General features: G+C 36.3%; 1 protein-coding gene and 1 long non-coding RNA gene across 2 annotated transcripts in view; one reads left to right on the top strand and one right to left on the bottom strand.

The window, feature by feature from the left end:
- The window catches only part of LOC147374689 (uncharacterized), a 65,450-nt gene that overhangs the window by 37,116 nt on the left and 9,827 nt on the right, over positions 1–18,507 (bottom strand). The window lies entirely within an intron of this gene.
- LRRD1 (leucine rich repeats and death domain containing 1) lies at positions 1,564–18,199 on the top strand. The gene is made up of 5 exons (XM_086397955.1): positions 1,564–3,874; positions 8,283–8,481; positions 14,861–15,022; positions 17,124–17,241; positions 17,852–18,199. The coding sequence occupies exons 1-5, from the start codon at positions 1,949–1,951 to the stop codon at positions 18,036–18,038; spliced, it is 2,592 nt and encodes an 863-aa protein (XP_086254081.1). The 5' UTR covers positions 1,564–1,948; the 3' UTR covers positions 18,039–18,199.

The raw sequence follows: 18,507 nt of genomic DNA on the forward strand, positions 1-18,507 counted from the left end.
TTCTTAGATCAATCTCCCAAGGCAAAAGAAATAAAAGCAAAAATAAACAAACAGGACCTAATCAAACTTAGAGCTTTTGCAAAGCATTTAAGAAACCACCAACAAAATGAAAAGGCAACATAAGGAATGGGAGAAAATATTTTTGAATAATGCAACAAAGGATTAATATCCAAAATATACAAACAGCTAATATAACTCAACATTGAAGAAAACAACCAAACCAAAAAAAAAAACACCCAGAAAGCCTAAATAGACATTTATTCAGAGAAGACATACAGATGCATAAAAAATGCTCAACATCTCTAACTATTAGAGAAATGCAAGTCAAAACCACAATGAGGTAGCACTTCACATTAGTCAAAATGGCCATCGTCTACAAATAATAAATGCTGGAGTGGGTGTGGAGAAAAGGAAACCCTATACACGGTTGGTGCGAAGGTAAATTGGTGCAGCCACTATGGAAAACAGTATGGAGGTGTCTTAAAAAGATAGCTACCACATAGTCCAGCAATTCCACTCCTGGGTATATATCTGGAAAAGATGAAAACTCTAATTAAAAAGATACACACACCCCAATGTTCACGGAAGCACTATTTACAATAGCCAAGACATGGAACTCATCAACAGATGACTCCCTTAAGATGTGGTGCGTGTGTGTGTGATGGAATAATACTTAGCCATAAAAAAGAATGAAATATTGCCATTTGCAGAAACACGATGGACCAAGAGAATATTATTCTTAGAGAAGCAAGTCAGATAAAGACAAGTATTATATGGTATCATTTACATGTGGAATCTAAAAAAAAATACAAACGAACACATATATACAAAACAGAAATAGACTCACAGGCATCAAAAAACAAACTTATGGTTATGCTTACCAAAGGGGAAAGGTGGCAGAGGGAGATAAATTAGAGGAGTATGGGACTAACAGATACAAAGTACTATACATAAAATAGATAAGCAGCGTGGATTTACTGCATCACACAGGGAACTATATTCAATATCTTGTAATAACCTATAGTAGAAAATAATCTGCAAAAATATTACTGAATCACTTTGCTGTATACCTGAAACTAACACAATACTATAAATCAACCATATTTCAATTAATAATAATTTGTTAATATAGGGAGTTGTGTAGACAAGTATTGGAGTGCTGAAAAGATAAAGGTGAGACTTCAGCAACAGAGACAATAAAAATAAGTAGCAGCTACCACCCCTGGGGATGCAGATTGGGTTGTTAAAACGAATAAACTTGAAAGAGGGACCTACAGAGATCAAATTCAGACCTCTTGAGGAGGTTGCTCCCTAGCTGTGGAGGTTCCTCAAGAGTTACACAAAAGACTTAAAGTCAGACATTAATCCTTGAAAAGGTTGTTTTACCTCTAGTTTACTTTTACTGAAAGCATCCCCACTTCCTTAAGACATTTTATTTTCACCTATTGGAGAACTGTCATACACGAGAATTTGTTGGGACAAGATACTTCAATACCAGATGTAAATCTACCATATGTAAACAAACCCACAAAAGACTGAAAGTCTCTACATGTGGCACGAGGGAGTCACTGGCTACACCCTGTCTTCCAAAAACTTGAGTTCTTTCATTCCCTTATGTGTCCTTTCTCATTTTCTTTGATATTTTTATTCCTTTCTATAATCTTAATGTGATTTTAAGAGTATCATGTGATAAATGCATCCAATCAATAAACTGTCTTTAGCCAGTAATTATATATAAGTTAATTAATTATAAATGTTTTTTAATGATTATGAAATTATTCATTATAGAATAAAAATTATTGTATTAAAATTCTTTTGTAACTTTAACATCTTTATTATATCTCTTAACATCAACATTTGTTTTGTAGGTTCAAAGGAAAAAAATTAAACGTGAAAATTATAACTGAGTTACAATCTTGTATTGGTATAAAATATACCCACAAATAAGATGTCTGAAAAGAAGCGTACTTCAGAAGAGCTAGAGGATATCATTAGTCGATATAGAAAAGAATCTAGATCACGGTCAGTGGAGGAATCTGGACTTACTAAAGAAACATCAAACTTGTTAAAGGAAGATTCTGATGAGACATCGTCCAACCAAATTTATGAAACGCATCCTAGTAAAAACACATTAGCATCTTCCTCTGGAAGTAAGTCTAAGAAAAATGAAGAACAAAGGAAAAGTCTCCAATTTTCTGAAACAATTACTACATATGACAGCCTGCAGTCAAAAACTGGAATTTCACAAAATTCATCATTATCAGAAACTGAGATGAGGGCTGAATATCAGGCTTTTGTTGACTCCCTATCTCATGAAACATTAGGAAAAATTAGTCCACAACTCTCTGAAGAAAATCAGAAAGGATCTGGCTTACCATCAGATAACTTCACAATTAACCTCAAAGCCAAGGGTTTACAAGAATTCCCTAAGGACATTTTAAAAGTCAAATATGTAAAATATCTGTATTTAGATGAGAATGAAATCAAAAGTTTTAAAGGGGCAGACTCAAGGGATATGCTAGGACTTGAAATTCTATCCATACAAAAAAATGGGCTATCAACACTTCCATCTGAAATTCAGTTACTTCATAATTTAAAACTATTAAATGTCAGTTACAACCAAATATCACATATACCTAAAGAAATATCACAGCTTGGGAATATCAAGGAACTATTTTTAAATAACAATTGCATTGAGGATTTTCCTTCTGGCTTGGAAAGTCTTAAAAACTTGGAAATTTTAAATTTGGCTAAAAATAAGTTAAGACATATACCGGATGCCCTGTCTAGTTTGAAAAACTTGAGGGCTCTTAATCTGGAATATAATCGGTTAACAATATTTCCTAAAGCTTTGTGCTTCCTTCCCAAGTTAATTTCACTAAATCTTACTGGAAACCTGATAAACAGTTTGCCAAAAGAAATTAAGGAGCTTAAAAATTTAGAAAAACTTTTACTGGATCACAATAAACTTACTTTTTTGGCTGTGGAAATTTTTTTATTGCTCAAAATGAAAGAACTCCAACTGACAGACAATAAATTGGAAGTTATTTCAAACAAAATTGAGAATTTTAAGGAACTCAGGATTCTAATACTTGATAAAAATTTATTGAAAGACATGCCAGAGAACATTTCCCACTGTGCAGTGTTGGAATGCCTTAGTCTTAGTGATAATAAATTAACAGAACTTCCTAAGAACATCCATAAGCTTAAAAATTTAAGAAAACTCCATATAAACAGAAACTATCTAGTGAAAATACCTGAATATATTTCACATCTTAATAATATGTTCAGCCTAGAATTTTCAGGAAATTTTATCACAGATTTTCCCATTGAAATAAAAAGCTGCAAAAACATAGCTAAAGTTGAATTGAGTTATAATAAAATAATGTATTTTCCACTAGGTTTGTGTGCTTTAGACTCTCTTTATTATTTGAGTTTAAATGGAAATTATATTTCAGAAATACCTGTAGACATATCTTTCAGTAAACAACTGCTTCATTTAGAATTTAATGAAAACAAACTCCTTTTATTTTCTGAGCACTTATGTTCTCTTATTAATCTTGAATACCTGGATCTTGGTAAAAACAAAATAAGGAAAATACCACCATCTATTTCCAACATGGTATCACTCCATGTTCTTATTTTATGCTATAATAAGTTGGAAACTTTCCCCACAGAAGTGTGTACTTTAGACAATTTGAGAGTACTTGATCTTTCAGAAAACCAAATACAGACTATACCTTCAGAAATCTGTAACTTAAAAGGAATCCAGAAATTAAACATCTCAAACAATCAATTTATATATTTTCCTGTTGAACTTTGCCACCTTCAATCACTGGAAGAATTGAATATAAGCCAGATAAATGGGAAAAAGGTAAGAGACAGCTTGGGCTTTGTGAGGAAGGGAGGGCTGAGGGGATCAGAATCTAAGCTGCAGTGTGTGTGTGTTTAATTTAGCTGGAATATTTTATTTTTTGACCTCAAACATGGCTTACAAATTAACTTTGCAACACAAGAGTTTAACAGGAAAACATTTCACTAAAATGAAATACCAAGTAATTAAAGGTGACAAATTTATAGATTTATTTTCACTTAACTTATAGATGTAACATAAACACATTATTGAAAATTTGGAAAATTGACAAAAAAGAAGTAAAAATAAATTCCGGAAGTACTGGACATATGTTGATACAACTTACTTTTGAAAGTGAAAGTGAAGTCGCTCAGTTGTGTCCGACTCTTTGCGACCCCATGGACTGTAGCCTACCAGGCTCCTCTGTCCATGGGATTTTCCAGGCAATAGTACTGGAGTGGATTGCCATTTCCTTCTCCAGGGGATCTTCCCAACCCAGGATTGAACCCAGGTCTCCTGCATTGTAGACAGACGCTTTACCATCTGAGCCATCAGGGAAGTCCTAACTTACTTTTACTCTTGCTTTTTCTTATTTATATAATTTTATAAGCAATTGTAGAAATACTGCATACTCAGTTTTAAAGTCTTCCATTTTCACTTAACATATACAAATTTACCCATAACATAATCTTCCCAATAATTATTATAACCAATGCATGATATGTGTAACTAATCCTCTGTTGTTAAGCATTCTATGATGTTTTAATTTTTATCATAAATAATGCTATGATTGAACTTCTTCATAAATGTACCCTTTTCATATTTTACTATTTCCCTATGGAATTTCCCCTAAAGAACTGCTAGATCAATGGGTATAAATGTTCTTACAGCATTTCAGTTTACTCAACACTGACTGAATTTTATGGAAATATTTTTTAAAAATCAAAGAATTTGATTTATATATTAAGATCTCAGTAAACAAGTGAAAAGGACACAGCTATTACCTAGCTATCTTTAATTTGACCACCACAGTCAAATTAATTTGATAGAGGCTGGGACTATTATCTGGAGAAGGGATAGGCTACCCACTCCAGTATTCTTGGGCTTCTCTTGTGGCTGAGCTGGTAAAGAATTCGCCTGCAATACAGGAGACCTGGGTTTGATCCCTGGGTTGGAAAGATCCCCTGGAGAAGGTAAAGGCTACCCCACTCCAGTATTCTGGCCTGGAGAATTACATGGACTGTATAGTCCATGAGGTCACAAAGAGTCAGACACAACTGAGCGACTTTAACAAGTCACACAAGTCACAAGGGACTATTATGGACAGCAAGATTTCCTAGTATGTGTTATGTGTCCAGCTCTTTGCAACCTCATGGACTAGAGCCCACCAGGCTCCTCCGTCCATGGAATTCTTGCTCCTCTGTTGAGGGAAGAATACTGGAGTGGGTGGCCAGCTCCTCCTCCAGGGGATCTTCCCGACCCAGGCATCAAACCTGGGTCTCCCGGAAGATTCCAGGCAAATTCTTTACCGTCTGAGCCAGAAGGGAAGCCCAAGATTTCCCAGAGTCTGTTACTAAAAAATACTAGGCACATGAGCTTTGTGAAGCACTGGGCTCTTAGAGAATCACAATGGATTCAGCATATTAAAAGCTCTCAAATGTCCTGCACAAAGAGATTGGTTTGTCTCTATTTAACCCACATTTCCCAAAGTTATTTGACATTTTAAACCTATCTGCTATATATACTGGAGGAAATGGCAACCCACTCCAGTGTTCTTGCCTGGAGAACCCCAGGGATGGGAGAGCCTGGTGGGCTGCCGTCTATGGGGTTGCACAGAGTCGGACACGACTGAAGTGACTTAGCAGCAGCAGCAGCTATATATACATTTTCCAGAAAGACTACTCCAGAAAATACTTGCTTAAGTAGATGGAATGAATAATAATACATGTTATGTTTTAAAAGTTTCTCTTATACTAAAAGACACGTTTTAGTTCTGTACTATAATCATCAACTAATTCCTTGGCTGATTTATAATCCTCTCACTTTCTCTTCCTATATCTTCCTATGGAAATCTACAAAGTTGTGTCTTTAATTTTCTCTTTTCTATTAACTGCTTCCTAGACCTCAGCATGCACATAACTCTCAGATCCACATATCTGGAGCTAATCTTTCACCAGTGAGCTAGTACCACAGATTCCCTGGATATTCTCTGTTCTCCTATTCTTCTATTGTCTCAAACTCAATATAACTTCAAAATCAAACCCACCTTTCTTTCTAACGCAACTCCCTTCAAAATTTCCCCATTTCTGTTTGTGATGCCACTTTCTTCAGACCTGTCGATCTAGAAATCATGGAACCATCACCAGTCATACTGAATCTTACACCAAAGCAATTTCATTTTTCCTCTGAAAAAGCTCTTGGATCCTCTCTCTTTTCCAACGTCACTGGCTCCGTCCTGGTCCATGCTTATTGCTCAGTTCATGCCTAGACTACTCGGGGAAACTTCTGCTATTCTCTTTGAGTCCGTCACCTGCCTTTTCTCAGGACTCATCAAACTACCAGCCTTCATTTCACAGGGCCATTCTTAGGAATCTAGATCCCTTGGATGGGTGGATGGTTGCCAAAGACACCATTCCGCGTCATTAAAACATCAATTTGAAGGTCACCAAATGAGAAAAATGATATATCAAAACTCCTCTCAAAAGGAATATCCTCTGTAATTGGAAAGATCACTTTGATAACCCTCTTGGGGTGAAGGTAATATACTCAAAAGATTAATCTATAAACGGCATATATTCACTGAACAGTCATCTGAAGAACAGGAATAAGGTTAATTACAGGGCTTTTATTTTGCTGAGTGAAGGATGCCCAACAGAAATTTTCCTTTCAGAGTAGCTCTCTCATCACACAGTTCTGAGGCACTTCCTCTAAGAAATGCTGAGCAAGTTGTTAAAGAATATTTGAAGGATTGTCAAATTGTAGACCTAGCTATTTGTGTTGATCAGACTCCTCCCAACAAGACCAGATTTCAAGTCTTGCCAGAGGCTGGTTCCATATTCCTTCTCTGAACATATCTCCTTCTGCTTCCTATCATCTCTTTGCTTGTCAGCTTTTCACTGGCCATTTGTATGCATGATATTTGTCTTGCCTGGAGTGTCCTGTAATTCCCATTCATTCTCAAAAAGCCATTTGAGTCCCACCTGCTACATGAAGCTTCTTTTTTGTTTTCATTTATGCTGATATACATTCCCTAAATTCTCTCTCTATATTATTGTAAACATTATTTTGGCACTGAATTACTTATTGATTAGTGCTGATCTCTGATTGTTTCATATGTGTATATTTTGGGCTTCCCAAGTGGCGCTAGTGGTAAAGAACCCGCCCGCCAATGCAGGAGAAGCGATGCGGGTTTGGTTCCTGAGTCAGGAAGGTCCCCTGGAGGAGGGCACGGCAACCCACTCCAGTATTCTTGCCTGGGGAATCCCATGGACAGAGGAGCCGAATATCAGGCCACAGGGTTGCAAAGGGTCCACAGGATTGCAAAGAGTCAGACACAACTGAAGTGACTGAGCATACACATGCATACATTTTGTTCCCAAACTGAATTTTAATCTCCCTGAACTTAGGGTCATCTATTATGCTTCTTTTATACATGGAAGAACACTGAGCTCAATATGCAGTATTTACTTTGTTGTCTGATTATTTTTGAGGAGCCCACATATTCAAAACACTTTTTTGCACTCACAGGACTTCCTCTATTTCAGAAGTCACTTGTGATGACTTTATTTTTTCTGAAGATGCGTATTTCTTCTTTGCCTTAGCAGAGTATTTTAATTCCTGTTACTTTGCAATACTTTTTGTACTAGGAATTTTCATTTGAAGCTACATTGCTAAACTGTGTGTGTCTATTACAAAGGAATTTACTGAACACTTACTCAAAATGTATTATGATTGGGAACATGTATTAAAAAACTATAAAACATACATTATGTCATTTAAAAATCCAAGGAGAATACATACACAAGGGATTAATAGAAAGCTCTGTTGATGAGAGTAGGAGGAAAGAGATCAAATATGGAAGAGAATAATTTAGAAAGACTTCAGGGAGAAGAAATCAAAGCAGGGTAAGCTTTAGGGACAGAAGGGATAAGGTGCACTGAACATCAAGTGTTGGGAGAGTGAAAAAAGTAGTTAATAAGCCACAGGGTTGAATAGGTAGCATTGGTCAGACTGGGGAGATATTTGGATGTTACACAATTTGTTGTGGGTTTTATTAAGGAAGGGAATCACAAGGACTTTGTGACATAGTGAAAATATCTTCTTTTTTGAAACAAACAAACAAAAAAATCTCTCCTTCCCTTTTATTTCAGAAAAAGTTTTCATCATAGAAATATTTATTAAAAATATAATTGTTTAACTTTTGTTACAGCTAACAAGACTTCCAGAAGAGCTGTCTAATATGACTAAACTTAAAGGACTTGATATCTCAAATAATGCAATCAGAGAGATGCCAACAAATATAGGGGAACTGAGGAGTCTGGTTAGTCTAAACGCAGACAACAATCAAATAAGATATCTGCCATCATCTTTTCTGTCTTTAAATGCTCTCCAGCAGCTAAACTTGAGTGGTGAGTGTCAAGTATAATCAATAAGGATTATCAGTAAGTTGAGTTTTAGTTTCTAGGTTGCAAATTTTGCTGACAAGACAGAATGGCAAGCAATCAACACCATGTATTAAGTGCCCATTGGAAGGAAATGGCTATTGCACATACAGAAAATGAGAGCAAAGCCTAAAGTCCAGTTCCTTCCCTGAAAGAGGCTATGACCTAGCTGGGGAACCTGAACATATTTTCATTTCTTTTCTGTCTTCTCTGCCTATACCTAATCATTCAGTATTTCTTCCCTTTGTGAACCTGACCTCACTCTCCCTCTCCACACACAACCTTAGGTCAGCATTTTCTCTATTTTCCTTCCCTGCTGGGTACCCTGAGCCCACTTCTACACCCTATAGTAATCTAATATCTTACAGTGTTTTACAAAGTAAATCACTTCAATTGCAACAACAAAAGTAAGTCATTCTAAAAATATCAGAATTCTCAAAGCTAGACTAGTATATTTCTTCATTTTTATTATAAAGTATTTCAAGCTTACAGAAAAAACCACCTATATGCTTACTCTCAGCTATAAGGAATCATTTACTTGAGTTTTTTTTTTTCATTCTTTTTTTAAATTAACTTATTTATTGAAGGATAATTGCTTTACAGAACTTTGTTGTTTTCTGTCAAACCTCAACATGAATCAGCCGTAAGAGGGGATACATATATACTTGAGATATTTTTGACTGTTAAGAAATACGACAGAATCGAAACTTCTTTTGTACTTCTCCGCAGACTAGAAGTAGGGGCAGGTGGCTCACTGGTAAAGAATCCACTGCTAATGCAGGAGATGCAGGTTCAATCCCAGGTAGGAAAGATCACCTGGAGAAAGAAATGGCAACCCACTCCAGTATTCTTGCTTGGGAAATCTCATGGACAGAGGAGGCTGGCAGGCTACCATACATGTGGTTGCAGAGTCAGAAATGACTTAGCAACTAAACCACTGTACTTCTAGTGGTGTATCTTTTTTCTACCCATTTTTTCCATCCTTGATAATCATACCAAACACACTCTAAAAAAGTATATTCTGCAAGTGTTAGGTACAGTGTTTTATAAATATCATATAAGTACTGGTTGATAATCTTGTTGGAATATTCTGTCTTTATTGGTATACTGTCTTGTATTAGTTGCTTTGGAGAGGCATTAAAATCTACAAGTAGGACTGTGGAATTTGTATGATTTTTGCTTTAATTATCAGTTTTATTCATGTATTTTGAAGTACTAGTATTAGAAAAACACACAAATATGATTGTTTTTAATAACAAAATGGTATTGAATTTTGTTAAATGACTTTTCTGTATCATTGAGAGAATCATGAGCTTTTTTCTCTTAATATCACATGTTACACTGATTGATTTTCTTATATCGTATCATCCTTGCATTTCAAGATAAATCCCACCTCGCAATGGTGTATAATCCTTTTAATATTTTGTTAGATTTCATTTGCTCTTATTTTGTTGAGGATTTGTGCAAAAAGGATATTGATCTGTAGTTTTCATTTCCTGAAGTGTCTTTTTCTGGCTTTGGTATCAGGGTAATGGCAGCTTCATGAAATGAGTTATGAAGTGTTCTGTCCTCTTCAATTTTTTGGAAGAGTTGAGGATTGGCATTAGATGTTCTTTAAATATTTGGTGGAATTCACCAGTGAAGCTACAAGGTGTAGGGTTCTTCTCTGTTGGAGGATGTTTGATTGCTGCTTCTGTCTTCTTTCTAGCCATAGATCTATTCAGATTTTCCGTCTTTCTCCATGATTTAGTCTTGGCAGGTTTTGTGTTTCTAGGTATTTGTTCATTTCCTCTAGATTATCCAGTTTGCTGGTATAATAATGGTCATAGTGCTCTATAATCTTTTACTTCTATAGAATCAGTAGTAATGTTTCTACTTTCATTTCTGATTTTGGTAATTTGAATCTTTCTTTTTCCTTAGTCCATTGAACTAAAGGTTTATCAATTTTGTTGATCTTTTCAAAGAACCAGCTTTTGGTTTTGTTGATTCTATTGATTCTCTATTTCATTTATATCTGCTCTAAAAATTCCCAAGTGGCTCAGTGGTAAAGGATCCACTTGCCAATACAGGAGATGCAGGAGATGTGGGTTTAATCTCTGGGTCAAGAAGATTCCATGGAGTAGGAAATAGTAACCCACTTTAGTATACTTGCCTGGAAAATCCCATGGACAGACGAGCCTGGGGGGCTACAGTCCATGGGGTTGCAAAGAATTGGACACAACTGATTGACTGAACATGCTTGCAATCTTTATTTCCTCCTCCTCCTAATAGTTTTGGGTTAATTTACTTATATTTTTCTAGTTAATTTATATATAAAGTAATTACATTCTTTTTTAGTGTTGGTATTTTCAGCTATAGATTTCATCTTCAGCACTGTTTCTGCTGCATCTATAATTTTTGGTTATTGTGTTTTCATTTTATCTTTGCGTTTTATAATTTCCTTTTTGATTCCATCTTTGACACAGTGGTAGCTTAAATTTGGCATGCTGCTTAAATTAGTAAATTTTCCAGTTTTCCTTCCATTATCTTTGGTAGTGTCATTCCACTGTGGTCAGAATAGATATACTATTTGGCTTTTTTTGAATCGATCTTAATGAGACTTGTCTTGTGCCTTAATACATAGTCTATCATGGAGAATGTTCTATGTGTACTTGAGAAAAATGTGTCTTCTGCTGTTGGAATGTTATATGTATATCTATTGGGTTTAATTGCTTTATAGTGCTGCTCAAGTCCCCTAAATGACTTTTTGACTAAATGTTCTATCCATTACTGAAAGTGATGTATTAAAGCTTCCATTTATTAATTTAAAACCACCAGATTTTCCCTTCAATCCTATCAGAATTTGCCCAGTATGTTTTGGGGCTCTGTTGTTTGGTTTGTACATACTTCTAATTGTTATATCTTCTTGATGTAATGATCCTCTTATCAATATATACTGTCCTTTGTCTTCTATAACAGTTATTGACTTAAAGTCTTTGTTATCTGATATTATATAAAACCACCCCAGTTCTTTGGTTAGTATTTGTATGGATAGCTTCTGTCCTCAATACCCAGAGCCATAAAAGAAAATACGACTTTCCCAGTCTTTGCAGTTTGGCTCTAAGCTGGGGCACGTTAACACTAAGCCAGGCCACCTACAACTCTGTCTTAGTCTTTTGCTGACTGTGGGACGCCCAGAAATCCACCTCAGGTGCAAGTCTAGGATTCTCTCAGTTTTCTTCTGGGCAGGTGTCCAGTTCTGAATATGCTTATTGCATTCCATTTCCCCCAGAATATACTGTGGCCCTTCTGAGCCCTAATTCCCCCAAGAAACTTCCTCCTCAGCCTTCTCCTGCCTGGGCTTTTGAATTTGTCTGCTGCTTTCTTTGTCTGCTGTTCTTTGCCCCCCTCCCTTGTGGGGGAGGGGGAGACAGACAGTGTATGTCTTTACACGGGACAACGACTGCCACCAGGGAGGCTGCTCCAGTCTGAGCGGGGGTGGGGGGGGTGGGGAGCAAAACAAAGGTCATCCTCTGTGCCAGTCCGTCAGAAGATCAGCAGACAGGTCAAAATGCAAAAGCACAGTATTCAAAGAACAAAGTCTATGTTGGCTTTCTGATACCAGCATGCTGTACCAGGAATGCAGGCCGCCCCAGCCCTCTCTGACTGCTGCTGCCCTGGAAGTGGAGAGTGGCAGGGAGAAAAGTCTCAGTGCTCTCTTACCAAAACTCTTCTGCCATTTTCTTCCTGGAACAGGGTCCTACTAACTGTAAAATCCTGGAGTAAATGCCAGAACTATGAAAAAGCTGATTCTGTCATTGCTTTCCAACTTTTGATTGATTCAGTGGAGGACCTGATTTTTTGAGAGGATTACTCTGAACTTTCTGTGATATTCATTAAAGGTGTGGTTTTCATGTTTATTTATACTGCTTGGATTTTGCTGTTTCTGGTCTGAATATTTTACTAAATTGGGGATTTTTAACCTATTTCTTCAAAAATTTTTTCTGCTTCATTTTCTCTCTTCTCTTTGTAAGATTCCAATTACCTTTACGTATTGTCTTACAAATCCCTAAAACTGTGTGTGTGTACACACACAGCTTTTAAGCATCTCATACTGATCTGCCTTCAAGTTTACTGACTTGTCTATGATCTCTATTCTGTTACATCTGTCGGATTAACTTTTAATTTCAGATACTAAATTTTTCAGTTCTAGAACTGCCATTTTTCTTTTCATAGTTTATAGTTCTCCTCCAAGATTTCCCATTTTTTCATTCATTTGAGACTATCTTTCTTTATATTCTTAAACTTCATTGTATTAGCTGCTTTAACAATAAAATTCTTTTATTGTTAACTACAATAATTGAGTCAGTTTTTTTCTCCTGGGAGTGAGCCACACTTTCTTGTTTCTCTGTTTTGAATCCTGAAGTCTATCATCAATTCTATCTTTCTCCAAAGAAAGTTGACATTTGTTCTGGTTGCTATTGTTGCTTCATCAGGCACTTAAGTTGCTGAATTAAAAATGCAAACTCCTTCCCTGAAGTTGGCAGCTCCTTAGATCTCACAGTACTTTCAGCTGGTAGCTGTTATATCGGTTATCTGTTGATGTGTGACAAATTTCCACAAAATTTAGCTTCTCAAATCAATAACATATTTATTTCACACAGTTTCTGAGGGTCAGGAACCCAGAAGGTGTTTAGTTGACTTGCTCTGTCTCAGAATCTTGTATGAGATGGCAGCCAATCTATTGGTTGGTACTACAGACAGGCTTGATTAAGGCTAGTAGATTTGCTTCAAAACTTATTTATGTGGCTACTGGCAGCAGAATTGAGTTCCCTCCTATGTCAGCCCCTTCAAGACATGGTAACTGGTTTTCCCCAGAGCTAGTAATATCAGGGAGAGAGAATATACATGAGTCAGAAGCAGCACATACTCCAAGAAACAACCTAGTACCCAGATCTTGGTTTCTAAAACCTTTCTTCACTAAAAGGAACCAGGTTCCTTTATTCTTGGCTAAAATAACACAACCATAAAATATACAAATAACACAAAGGCAGACTTTAGCCCAGTTCCTCTTGAAGTGATGACAAATTCTTTGTCTGTAATCACAGTTTTACTTTTCATGTCAAGTTTATATTATCAATAGATTAAGATGGTTTTGAAAAAATTACATTTAAGGAAGTGGAGCTTACTCTCCACTCTTTGAGGATGGACTAGACTTTATAATCCCGTTCTAAAGAACAAAGTATGGAAAGGAGAAAATAAAAACATTACCTTGCAGAAACCTGGCAGACACTATTTTAGCCAAGGGATCAAGGTTAACACGCCAGTGATATCTTGTGGATGTCAGGTATCCCTGAGGTGAAGAGAGCACTCAATCTCTGTGGTGTTCTTTCCAAAAACCCATAACCCCAGTCTATTTATGAAAAAATATATCAGATAAACTCATATTAGGAAATATTCTTCGAACTCCTAACCAGTTCTATACAAAACCATTAAGATCTTGAGAAACAAGGACAGGCTGAGGAATTCTCATGGACTGGAAGACATCCTGTATGCAGTGTGCTATCCTGGAATAGATAACTGGAACAGAAAAAGGACATTGATGGAAATATAATGAAATTCAAAAGCATCCAAAGCCTATTTAATAGTACTGTGTCAACGTTAGCTTCTTGGATTTAAAAATGTGACAGAGGGGACTTCCCTGGTAGTGCAGTAGTTAATACTCTGCTTCTACTGTAGAGGGCACAGGTTCAATTCCTGGTTGAAGATCCTGCACACTGGATGATGGGCCCAAAAAAAGTAACATAATAATGTGAGATGATAACATCAGGGAAAACTAAAACTAGATGAAAAGTATTCAAGAACTCCATACAACTTCTGCAACTTTTCTGTAAATCTGAAATTCCTGGAAACAAGAAGTTTATTTTAAAAAATTACTGGAAAAAAAGTACCATCACACTTACTCTGTAAAGTCCATTCTGGTATTGCAAGAGGAAAGCCTCCTATCTTATTCTGTCATTCTCGATGAGAAAAAAGAATCCTTGCTCTGTTTCTATACATCCTCCTTTTCACTCCTAGCAAGTGGACAACAGCAAGAACTTAAGATCTGCCAGCACCGTGAGGCTCCTCCGGCACTGCATCAGTGGGGCCCCTCCGGCACTGCGTCAGTAGGGCTCCTCCGGCACTGCGTCAGTGAGACTCAACAGACCCCCTTTCGTTGTTGTTGTTAAGTTGCCATGTTGTGTCCGACTCTTCGTGGCCATGGACTGCAGCATGCCAGACCTCCCTGTCCTTTACATGGTTGTTATTTGTCTCCATAGTTTTCCTTTACAAAACGATATAATTCAATTATTTTTTTTTCTGCTAGGAAATAATCTTTCAGTTCTGCCTAGTGGTATCTACAACCTTTTTTCACTGAAGGAGATAAATTTTGATGATAACCCTTTGCTGAGACCACCAATGGAAATCTGTAAAGGAAAACAATTATATACTATTGCACGCTATCTACAGAGGGCAGATGAAAGAGATGGTAGGTAATGTCATTTTCTGGTATGTGTATGTTAACAAATAATTTGCTTTAATCAGAAGTTTTCAATCTGGCAGGGACATTAAAGTATTTATCATCTTCCCTTTTCTGAAGGCTGGGAGTTTATTTTGATAATTCAGATTATCTAATCTAGGTCTTTACATTTTGAACCATTGAAAAACAGGTAAATTTAAGTCACAGATGAGTTGCTCCCCATCTACTAGCCTTGATGCACTTCAAGAGGTTGTGGCCATCATGATCGTGGCCAGACTCAGAGAATCTACATATTGAATTTTTTTTATCAGTTCTGGACTATGTCACCATATGCAGTTGTTCCAAAAGTCGTGTTTGGCCTTGAAGGCAGTTCACAGATCAGGTTTACTTGGCCCAATGCTATTACTTGTCTGCAGTCCTTAGGCAGTCTTCATTCCTGCTGTTCTTAAGTACTCCTCTGATTACTTTAGAGACTGGGTCCAGTTTCTTTAAATGCCCTTTCACCAGATGGAGACTGGTTTCTCCAAGTCTTTGGATGGAAGTTTCACTGTCTCATTCTTTCCCTGGGTTTGGGTTCCCAAAGTCTAAGCTTTTTCCTGGGACTCTGAGTTTGCCACTCACTGTCAATCCTCAGAATAGATCCAGATTTTTGTCCTCCAATTTAATGCAGTTTTTAAGTATTAAATCAATTTAATGATCCAGATTTGGGGAAAGAGAATATATACAACTGTCCCCCCAAATCATTCTATTATGTACCCCGTCTGTGTAATCAAGAGGTTTATACCATCATAATCCTTTAATCTGTTGAGATGGTCACTAAAAATGCACAGTCCTCTGTAAGCCACAATATGTATGGTTACCTTAGCCACAATATGTATGGTTACCTATCTGAAGATTATGCAAGAAGACAGCCTCATTGATGGAAGGAGCCTAAGCAAAAAAGTCACAGTAGTTCTTTTCTCTAACTTTCTATGCAAGTTGGTTCTGCTATCATAAAAGGGGATATTTAATGGTAAGTTTACTTTTGTAAACTTTTGTAAAACAAAGCTTGAAGGCCTTTCTAAAGATCTGTGTTATTGCTAGGTTACAGTACTTTAGAGAAGGGCTGTAAAGTTACATGACTGAACTTCCTTGTTAACATTCTGTTACTCAAGTTCCTGAGGATAGAAGGTTCATGTGGTTCTAGCCCATGGAAGGGAAAGTTCAACAGGCAATGACAGTAAATCAAAGTCAGCAAAAACAAGAGAATTCAAGTCATTTATCGCCTTTCTTTATTCCCATGGGGCCTTCACACTGCAGGCTTGGCACCACAGAGACTGAAGAGGAAGTCATCATGGGAGATATATTTATCCTGCAATTAACAAGGAACATGGGGTCTCTTCCTTAAAATTTCACTTAGAAGACTGGATTTTCAATTATATCATTAACATACAATCTAGCCTGAGTGATTAATGGTATGGATAAATATTTTAAAACAGAAAGCACTAAACATATTTGAGATGATTATAGAGGGGTGGCAGATCTCTAGTTTTTGAAAATTCTCAAGTTACCCTGGTTAACAGAAAGATGGATCTAGTTCATATTAGCTAATAGCTTTTTCTAAACTAAAAACACTCTAGTTATGTCTAAGCCAACATTCATTAAATACATGATGTGAATATAAAACAAGCATATATGTGTGTGTACACCGTATTTATAGTAGTGTTAAACTTGGTTTCTCAGGATAATATCCAAAGAAGCATATTAAAAAGCCAGAACTGAAGGAAGGAGTTAAATTTGTTTCAAATCCTTAAAGAATTAAAGGGTTTAATGATCACTTTGAAGTTGCTTATGATATTCTTCTAAATAGACATTTTATGGGAAATTGATATTTATGTTATTTATGTTTAGGGTTATTCAGAATTTAGAAGAAATGGACTAAGTGGTTCAAATTTCTATTTTGTTATCTTCTCAAATTTCAATTAGTATATCTGTACTTATTTTTCAATTTTGTTTGATATATACATTGTATAAAAGCACAGAAGTAAAAAACCTAGCTATAATAGTAACTCAAAATAGAGTACATTTTTCAAAACACATGGCCTAAATTTTCTTTTATGTTCCACTGTAGAGAAAATCTTAGCGAAGATCTTCAAGATAGTTGCCAAGAATATTACTGAAACACATTTTCAATTTTTGTGTCAAAAATTAAACCTGACAATCTCAGAAAGTGATAAGTCTGCATTGAGGTATGTATAAATGACAACCTGTAGTATAAGCCCATTCTCATGTTCTGGTTTATATCATACTGGTATTACATGCTTCTGAAACATTCATATTAACATGAACTCTATTTGTTATAAGAGACTGATTTTAGTTTACTGTATGTTTGAGATCCATATGGTTACAGTAGTTTGAGAGCAAGAACTCTGAGGATAGACCGCTTGGCTCTAAATCCCAACTAGTTTTGTGACCCTGGATAAGTCCTCTAACTTTTGTATGCCTCAGTTTTCCACTAGTAAAATAAACAGATTTACCTAAGAGAGTTGTCATGAAGTCAAGCATGTAGTGCAGGAGCAGTAATGCACTGGTCTACAGTAAATAGGCCACAACTATATTGAGGTCTTGAGTAAATCTCTCTTAGAATCAAATGTTAATTGAATTGTCAGTGTTATACAAGGCAACAAGGGCTGACATAGGACTGATATTCACTTACTATGTGTCAAACTCTATGCTATATTTTTATATAGACTGTCTTCAGTTAATTTAGTCACTCTGGCAAACTGTATATCTAGGTTGCAGTTTAAAACAATGTTCCTAACTGATAATTAAAATAATTATTATTTAAAATTTTTTCAGCACTGTTTCACTAAGCGAGAGAGTCCACCAAGTACTTGATAAGTGGAAAATGGAAAAGAACAACTTGTCAGTAACCACTGCTGCTTTAAGAGATCAACTAACTCGGGCGCTAACTATGATAGGAGCATATGAGATTATGGACAAAATAACAGCTTTAAAACTTTTTTCATGTGCAATTAAATTCTGAACAGTGTATCTGGAATAAGAACTGAGAACTTAGGCTGCACTTAGATAACTGAAACTGGATAGAAGAGAAATGCATGTCATGTCTCTTTTTATGAATTCCTAAGAGATGATAAATTTTGGCTACTACTCTAGTGTCATCATAATAAAATATTACAGACACTATTTTGTGTATTAGTTCTGTTGTTTCTCTACCCTCCCTTCAGAGATACAGATATAAAGACAGCTATTCTTCAGTTCAGTTAAGTTCAGTTGCTCAGTTGGGTCCGACTCTTTGCGATCCCATGGACTGCAGCACACCAGGCTTCCCTGTCCATTACCAACTCCTGGTGCTTGCTCCAACTTATGTCCATGGAGTTGGTGATGCCATCCAACTCTCTCATCCTCTTTTGTCTCCTTCTCCTCCCGCCTTCAATCTTTCCCAGCATCAGAGTCTTTTCAAATGAGTCAGTTCTTCGTATCAGGTGGCCAAA

This window comes from Bos grunniens, chromosome 4, assembly GCF_055505025.1.
Source record: "Bos grunniens cultivar Pamir isolate PY7600 chromosome 4, Bosgru_T2T1.0, whole genome shotgun sequence".
NCBI lineage: Eukaryota > Metazoa > Chordata > Mammalia > Artiodactyla > Bovidae > Bos > Bos grunniens.

What these genes read in the sequence shown, in the direction of transcription:
- LRRD1 (XM_086397955.1), top strand. Translation starts at nt 1,949, where the DNA reads ATGTCTGAAAAGAAGCGTACTTCAGAAGAGCTAGAGGATATCATTAGT. An exon ending in GCCAGATAAATGGGAAAAAG is followed by an intron (nt 3,875 to 8,282) that starts GTAAGAGACAGC and finishes CTTTTGTTACAG; the next exon opens with CTAACAAGACTTCCAGAAGA. An exon ending in AGTGATAAGTCTGCATTGAG is followed by an intron (nt 17,242 to 17,851) that starts GTATGTATAAAT and finishes AAATTTTTTCAG; the next exon opens with CACTGTTTCACTAAGCGAGA.